The 9679-nt window shown below is 32.9% G+C and overlaps 1 protein-coding gene across 1 annotated transcript; it reads right to left on the minus strand.

Annotated features, from left to right (window-relative positions):
• Positions 1–6452: 6452 nt before the first annotated feature.
• Positions 6453–7005, minus strand: HELRODRAFT_153627 (hypothetical protein; the record flags this gene model as incomplete). Its single annotated transcript, XM_009032368.1, has 2 exons — positions 6453–6527; positions 6874–7005. Coding segments are annotated over 2 exons (207 nt in total), but the record flags the coding sequence as incomplete, so codon positions are not given.
• Positions 7006–9679: the final 2674 nt, after the last annotated feature.

Raw genomic sequence — 9679 nt, forward strand, 5'->3', positions numbered from 1 at the left:
CATCCATCCATCCATCCATCCATCCATCCATCCATCCATCCATCCATCCATCCATCCATCCATCCATCCATCCATCCAACCAATCATCCATTCATCCATCCATCCATCCATCGGTACGTACCAAGCCTAGAGCAGTCATCGTAATTAGATGCTACAATGATTTTGCATTATCCCATTCTTCTGGGTGCAGTTGGGAATATGTATCCGTGTGTCTCCGTGTGTCTCCATGTGTAAGTGTGTTTGTGTGTGCTTATGGTTGTGTCTCTGTGTCAATTTATGTGGTTTTTGGCGTATTTTTTAATGTGTGTGTGGTTCATGTGAATTTTGTAAACCACACTTATGCGTTCAGTGCAATAACGTAGTATAACAAATGAAATAAAAAATTAATAATGAAAGTGTATGTGGGAGTTTGTATATAAATTTTCATTATATAATTTGTAGAAAGGTGTGTACAGTTTTGTGTTTGTGAGTGTACGTCTGTGTGTGTGCATGTGTGTGTGTGCGGGTGTGTGTGAATGTGGGAAAAAGAAAGTGTTAGATGTGTGTGTGTGTTTGTGTGTTGTGTGTGTGTTGTTAATAACAAGTTCAGGGCTATCAAATATCTATATTGATTGTGATTCCTTTCATTCACGCGTCATACTTAACCGCGATGGAGCAAGCCAAGTGGGGAACGTGATGCGAGGTCGAATGATTTTTTAAAAATTTTCTTTTTCCATTCTAATTACTACGAACGTTAATTTTCAGTAAATATATGTTTAAATATTTTAATTCATTTCAGTTTAATTTCAATGAGTTATGCTTTTATTTGGAATTTTCGCAAAATTTAACGATGATGTTCCGAGTGGGATAAGTTTTTAAGTTGAGTGTTTGTTACAAAGAAAAGTTAAAAAAGAACAAAGTATGTTTATATTTTCTTTGGAAATATTTTTTTGAGTTAGCACCTGTAAATTTTTTAAAACTGAAAAAACTGATGTAAAAAATATAATTTACAACAAAAAGCTACTAACACAACACCCCAACAACAACACCTAACAACAGCAATAACACCTAACAACAATAACACAAAGTCAACAACATCAGCAGTTAGAGCAAAACAACACTTAACATACATCTTTCACAACAGCAAATGCAAAATAAAAAGCAATTTTTCATTAATCTAAAGACAGAAAGAAGATAAAAAAAGAAATGGAATGAATTAATAAGAAAGAAAAAAAGAGAGGAGGAGAAAAAAGAGAGAAAGAAAGAGAGAGAGAGAAGGAATGAAACTGTCTATTTTGGAGCTAGCGAGCGCAATTACAAGCAGACGACAAATTGCTAGCCTGCGTGAGGCAAGATGCTGATCTACCGGAAGTCAATTGGTCACGTGAAGATGCAAAATTATTTTGTGTTTCTTGTTTGTTCTTGGTTATTTATGGCAAATTTGTGCTGTCAGCATCATTGTTTTCTATCTGATCGACTACTTCTACAGTACATGGTTTGTCTTTTTTTACGAGATATATATTATCGAGATACGCAAATTTTTGTGAATTTGTGACTATGCATTTTACTTATATTCTTGAAACTCTAAATTGACAACAATAACTTACATTTTTCCTATGTATTAAATGTAATAAATTATTATGAAAAATTACAAATTCTGTTTTTTTTATAACTTTTTTCCATTTGTTTTAAAGACAAATTTGATTTATATGCACCATTACCTCGCAATTATTTTAATGATTTCACAAGTAAATAAACGCTAAGATTCACTCATTAACATTCTTATTATCGTCATCATGTCATCCTCATCACCATCGTCTTCATCATCGTCATCTTCGTTATCATTATCATCATCGTCGTCATCTTCTTTTCAACTTTTAAATTTACAAACTTAATGGCATTTTATCCTATTTTTATTTTCTTTTCAAATGCATCCTACAATCAATCATCTACATATTTCATTATTGGTTTGCACATTGGAGAGAAGCAAGTGTATAAACATAGGCACATGAATAGGTAGTTAGTCCATCTATTAATAATCCATCAAACGTTCAAAAATACACAACTTCGTCCACGCATACAAACATGTACACATATATTAAGAACACTCGTAAAAATGTACCTGCAAAACTCATATTCACACACTCATACAAACACATAAACACACTCACATGTACACAACCAGACACACGCGCGCGCGACACACACAACCAGACACACACACATATATATACACACATAGGGACACACACAAACGCTCACACGCACACACACACACACACACACACACACACACGCAAACACACGCACACACACACTCATGAATGGTACCTGCCTGGACAAACATGGAACGCCTGGGGTGCACTTTTACTCCTTACATGAAGGTGTGTCACCGACATTTCCGTTTGAAATATACTTGCACACACACGCACACGCACACACACGCACACGCACGCACACGTACACTCATAACTGTGATATTTATGTGATGTGTGTGTTTCTTAACTTAACAATTTTAATAAATTCAACTGAAACTTGTCAGCATTATTGTGCGTGTGTGTGTATGTTTGCCTTATCGTATTTGATTTATATCATTTCTATATAAATTTGTATTTCATTATATAATCTGTTCTACGTATTCTATATGAGTTTCTTCTTTTTCTACCGCCAACATGTTTATCCAAAATGACACATCAAAAACGTGACTTAATAAAATGTAGTTTGTTTTGATGAAAAAAATTAATGAAACACTTTAAGAGCGATTAATTTTAGAACGGATGTTTTAGGTTGGGAGAAGCAGAGTACACTCAGGTAAGTAAATGAATATATTGAAAGGTGTATGCTTTTAATGAAAAACTGGAAATAAAGTATCAGTAAATATACATAGACGCGCAGAAAGATTAAAAAAATTTTGGGTCCATTTTGTCAGAGCATGTGGCTGAGGAGAGTGACGATGATGAAGATGAAAATGACGGTGACCAGGATGAGTTGATGTCATCATTATCATATTCACCATCATTATCGTTGTCTTCATTCGCGTTCTCGTCAATTATTTTATCATCGTCGTCGTCATCGTCATCATCTTCGTTAATGTTGTTTTTTGAAATGTTGTTGTTGTTGTTGATGTCGGCTTGGCCAATGCTAGTGTTGTTGTTTGCCAAAGTCTGGATGAAGTTGTTGTTAAGAAAGATGTCTCTAATGTTGTTGATTTTGTTGCCATTATTACTAATGTTGTTGTCAATATTGTTGATGTTATTTTCAACTTCGGCTGTTGAGTTAAGGTTTTTGTTGTCTATTTCGATTGGCGAGTTGTGTTCGTTATTTGCCGAATACCGGTTTTCATTATAATAAAAATGATTGTTTAGTATTTGTGGTTGTTGCTGCTGCTGCTGATGTTGCTGCGGCTGTTGCTGCAAGTAGTTTGGTTGCTGGTAGTTTAGTTGGTGATATGGCAAAGATAGTAGCTCCCTTGTCGCAAATTCATTTCCCAAAAAATGTTCTTGTTGTTCATTCTCTGCTACCTGAGCCAAGGACCAAATTTTTGGCTTCAAATTATCAAAGGTCGTCGATACAGACTGCAAAAAAATATTTTTGTTGTTGTAATCTGTGTTGTTGATGCTATAGTTAATGTTGTTGTTGTTATTTGCACCGTACGATAAATTGTTCACGTCATAACTGTTAATGTCATCAGTGTTAGTGATGTTGTTGTTGATGTTTTTGGTTCCATCTATAATGAAACGGTTGTTGTTGTTGTAGTAGTTGTTGTTAATGTTATTGCTGTTATTCATGTGCGCTTCATTAATGTTACCGTTGACAGTGTTACGGGTTTTGATATTGTTAACATTGTTGCGTGTGAGACCATTATATTTACAAGAAGATAATGTTGAGCTGTTGTAAATTGATGTCGAAATGTCGCACGTATTGATGTTATCTTTTGAACTACTGTCATTTGACGAGGGCGTTAGTTTACTGAAAATTCTGCTGTTGATGTCAGCTGTTAAGAGCTTGATGTCAACGTAGTTGATGTTGCCATTGATGTTGTTTGGCGCGCTGAAGTTGTTAGCGTAGAAGTAGTTGTAAGATAAATTGTAATCAGGTTTGTTTTTCAAGAAATATTTCGTTGATGCTGATGATGAATGGGAAGATGAACATTCATCTGGGCGTTGTTCTTGAAAAAAATAGTTATTTTATACATTCATCAATATCGATTGTATGTGCATTAATTGCAAAATTAAATTTTGCCAATAAATCATTCCATTTACCGTAACGTCTGAAAAATTTGAAATAAAATCAATGAAACAAAATATAAAGAACGCAGTTGTTATCCTAAATATTAATCAATTTGTCTGTAAACATTTTTCACAATTTTCACTAGAAAATTATGTCTAATATTTCAAAAAACACGGTAAACTCTTGACTTGACACTTTGTTGTAAAAGACATCTTGGAAACTTCGATTTCATATACAAAAGATTTAGATTTCACTATATTTTCCGTTCACTAAGCGGTTTTAACACTCGATCAAAGTTATATTTTGTATAATTCAACCTTAAAAAAGAAATAAATTATTGATATTGGCACTTTTTTATATGAAAAAAACGTGCAGTTTCTTACAATTACCTGTTTCTTTACTAAATGATTACTCTCAAATTTAATTTTTCAACTTTCAGTAAATAAGCATGCCATTACAACTTTTTAAAAATAATTGGTATAAAACCTAAAAACAAAAACATACACACGCACACACCACACACACACACGCACATATACACAGAAGACACCCAAACACGCACGCACACACAAGGCACACACAATACAAACCACAAACAATAATTGAATGTCTGGAGTTATATTTTTATTGTATGCAAGCATTTGTAACATGGCTCGTTATTGTTTGTTAGCTCTGATCATCAGACATCGTGGAGACGTGTTCGAACCAACAATCGATAATCACACACATCACCGATTGAACAAAATACAGTTAGCAGACACCAACACTATCTGATCACTTTAACTCGGTTTACATACTTTTGCCGTTACTTAAATTTACTTACAAACATATAAGCCTGCTAACAAAATTTTCATACATTTACAGTTACAAATATAATTACGTTTACAAAGTTTCCATACAAATACAATCTCACATAAGTTTATTAACAATTACAATAAAGATTAAAAACGATCAATTTCCTATGTTGACATGCAATTCTATAGTTATATACTGTTAAATATACTTAAACGCATACAAAGCAAGTACGTTGTTCAAGTATTTCATTACATTTTCAATTGACTCGATTGGTTGGTTGCTTGATTAACCTGCAGGCTTCAGATTCTGATAGTATATGACGAAATAAATAATCTATCGCACACACTGATCGCCAGATAAAGAAGTGAATAAAAAAATACTAAATTTCAGCCCATCCCTGCAAGATGGCGCCGATCCGGACTTAAGTGTTTCCGGCGTTTTATTATTATTATTTTATTGTTGTTGATGTTGTTATTATTATTGTAATCATTAATAAAATTTTTTGTTATTAAAACAACGTAGAGACAAATAAGTTATATTTATTGATATAAAAAACGAGGGTGAGCGAGTAAGAGAGAGAAAGAAAGAGAGAGAAAGAGAGAGAGAGAAGGAGAAAAACTAATAATAGAACTGAAAGAAATATAAAACAATTTATTAAAATATATTTAAAATGTAAACTAACTTTTATTATTTGAATTTTTGTCATCGGCATCATCATCGTCGTCGTCATCATCACTATCATCACATTTATCATCGCTATCTTTTTTATCAGAAGTTAGGTTAGATGTGTGGGGATTGAAATTAATGCTATCAATTTTGTTGTTGTAACATGGTTGATTTGCACTGATGTCATCATCTGATATGGAGTTGATATTTCTGGCATCATCAGCGTCTGTGCTAATGTTATTGTTGTTGCCATTGAAGTTGTTACTGTAGTTGATGTTATTGCTTGTAATGGTATTGTTATGGGGGTTAATGTTATTTGAAATATGGCTGCCATCATTTATGTAACTTATTTGCAGGGAAAAGTCTTTGATACTGGCATTTTTTGTAGTTGTTGTAAGAGTGTTTAAAATGTTGTTGCTGCTTGAATTATTGTTGATATTTGAATTGTTGTTGTTGTCGTCGTTATCATCATCATCACTTTCATCATCATCATCATTGCTGCTACTGCAGTGATGACAGCAGGCAAAGTTATCTTCATCATTGTAAATTTTTTCATTGCTTCGATCAGCATTTCCACCATAGACCTCTTCATCGTTGTCGTCATCGTTAACATTTCTATCACCATTCGCCCCAGCTCTATCATCATTTTTGTCGTTATTGTCATCATCATCGCCGTCATCATCACCGTCGTTGTTGTCATTGCTGTTGTTGTTGTTGTTGTTGTTATTGCCGTTGTTGTTGTTGTTGTTGTTATTGCCGTTGTTGTTGTTGTTGTTGTTGGCTCTGTTTCTGGGAAGCCAGTAGACTTTCTTCTCCTTCTTCAATCGCCTGCGTGCGTTCGCGAACCACGTGGATACCTTGTCGGGAGGGTTTTTGAATAAATTTCAAATAAATTATCGGTGTACGTACGCGTTTAAGAGCAACTTATTTGAGGAAATACATCATCGTACCATATCAAAAGTTGAGGAGAGAAAGAGAGAGTAAGAGAGAAGAAAAAGAGGTTGAGTAAAACAAAACAAAAGAGAGAGAGAGAGAGAGAGAGAGAGGGAAAGAGAAAATTATAAAAAGAATAAAATAATAAAAGAAAACTGAAGTCTGTATTTGTTTTATTTGACATTTTTATACATCACCTCGCAGTCAAATAAAACAAAACAACACTGTAACAAGTAAAACCAGCACGAAAGCAAAAATTGCACTAGAGACCTGTGTCAGGGTCATCTTTGTGATAATGGCCAGCATTATCTTCTCCCCTTTGCTTGGGTAGGGGTTCCTGATGTGTTCATTCAACCAGTTTTTTAAGGTGCTGGTTGACTCTCTTGTTGCGTTTTTTCTTCTTGTTTCGTAACTGGAAAACCTTTTTATTCATGTTGTTCAGTTTATTTAATGTCCGTTGTTATGCCTCGTACACACGTACACACGCGCACACAGACATGTACACGCACGCACATTACACATGTTTACACAAACACACATGCATCACGTATGTATATTGTTTTGTAGAATTATTACATTAAAATAACAAAGAAGGTAAAGTAGATAAATAAAAGTTTTTTTATGCTAACAATTTTATAAAGAAAGCAAGATGAAATGAAAAATATATTGGCACATACGATGATGGTGGAGGATTGTATGTGGGGATCTTACAACTTGAGAAGCAAGTTGTTGGTGTTGGTTTTGTTGTTGTTGGAATTTGTTGTTGTTGTCGCTGATGTTGTTGTTGTTGTTGGTCACAGTAAGACCGAGTTGTTTGTTGTTGTTGCTGCTGATGTTGTTGTTGTTGTTGGCTTATCGCCCACCAGTTGTATGGTAGTTTTGTCGTCGCATAGTTCTGCCAAAGATTGTAACTGGTAAGTATGTTTGGGTCGAATTTGTTGACGTTGACGTTGTCGTTGTTGATGTTATTGTAATTGTTGATGTTGTTGTTTGTGTTGATGTCATTATAAATGGTGTTGTTTATATCGGTGTTGCTTATATTAGCGTTATCTAAGTAGCTTGTGAATTTGCTCTTAGAGAATAAGCACGATGATTCCATGGCTTGTAGAAATGTTTATCTGGATAATAATTAGCCAAAAAATTGACAAATTTATTACAATATTTTTATGTTATGTTTTTCAAATTAATTTTATATTTATTTTTTTTCTCACCCTAAATTACTGTTTCATTTAAGATCAATTAAGTTCATTTAAAATCTTAATTATATTCTTAGATGCGTGTTCTGCTAACTTGATACACACATACATAACACCACATGCTGTTGCATCTATTAGCATTTCTACATCTATTTAAACTTTTTCAATTTCCTCAAGACACATTTTGCAAAAAACTTAAAAAAAATTTTTTAATGTAATTTTGTTATAAAATCAACTTGTTTTATAATATAATCGTTATTAATAACTATAATTGAAAATTAAAATGTTGATAGAATTTAATCGGTGGCTGGCGTCATAAACTGTCATATCCGTAAAATACTGGTAACGCTAACGCTGTGATTCTATTATCGTTGAATGTATCTCGTATGTATGAATGTTTGTATTAGTGTATCTATATGTGTGTATTAATCTGTAGTATGCATGCGTGTGTATGTATAAATATTGTATATAGTATGTAGGTATAATATTGTATAAAATTGTTTTGTATATATTGCATGTGTTGATGAGTTTTATAGTTATTAACGGATTAATCTATGACTGAATCATTACATTTTATGCATGTATGTGTATATTATATTTATGTGTGTGAAATACGAATGTATGTAATTATACTATGTCTTATGTATTACATATATGTAATGATGTCTGGCATCAGATAACACATCTTCTAAACTCCACCCACTTTTCAGCTATTGTCCAATAGACATTGATCTCTACTTTGATTGACGTCCGTAGTGTGTTATTATATACGTTTCGATTTTGTTAGGTTAGATATGCTGTTGTGTTATTTTGGTTCTCGCGTTGAGAGTAACTCAACCATGTAACATCTATCTTACGTAAACTCTTCGAAAGAGTGGATTAAATAAAGTTAAATGTGTCAATCAAAGCTAGCTAGCAGTCCAAACCTCATCTTTTAGTGAATCTTTGCCTAAAAGAGTGGATTAAATAAAGTTAAATGTGTCAATCAAAGCTAGCTAGCAGTCCAAACCTCATCTTTTAGTGAATCTTTGCCTTGTACTATTTTCAGTATTGTTAAAATACTGAAATACTGTTAAAATGTAAAATTACCTTACGAATGCCTGGTCAAAATTCAGAATTTAAATAGTATTTAAGTACCAAGTACTGCTACTAGTTTTAAGATATTCAAAATACTTGACAACACTGGTTATAATTTTTATTCTACTCGTACTAAGACGATTTAATTTTAAATGTTCAAATGCAATAGCTGAAAGAACTCTGCCTACAATGGTAGTTGCATTGAATCATCTGATGTGAACAGAAATTAATTTTGAGTTATTTTAAATAAATATATCTAAATAAATACATCTAAATAAATAATTCTTAATATATATATCCAAAGATATTTATCTTAAGATATATATCTAAAGAAATATATATATATCAACAAGTGACGAAATGTTCTTGGTTTCTTGATTTTATGATGCGAGAGAACTCGCGATAAGAAGTTATACCGAACCTCTGACGATAAATTATTTCGACTTGCGTTATTTTTGACTCGCTTGGTTCACTCCTCTTACATATCTCAGGAGATATTGTTGTGTAATAAGGATTGTTGACAGGAAAAGTTTTGTGAACGGAGGAAAATAAGAAGCGAGTTTGATATTTTCAATAGCTGAACTCTCCGTAAAATTATCACAAACGAGAAATACAACAAATTGAAATCTTAAAAATTTTCTCCTAGTTTATTAAATATACTTTATGAGTAAATTATAAAAATCGGCTCTATCAAATTTTCATTGATCACACGATCAGAGTCACTCCCTTTATTGGATAACTGCAAAGGTAAACATTTTCCTTATACAAAGTTGGATTGATCTCACGAGTAAATCCTACACTAA

This window comes from Helobdella robusta, assembly GCF_000326865.2.
Source record: "Helobdella robusta unplaced genomic scaffold HELROscaffold_8, whole genome shotgun sequence".
NCBI lineage: Eukaryota > Metazoa > Annelida > Clitellata > Rhynchobdellida > Glossiphoniidae > Helobdella > Helobdella robusta.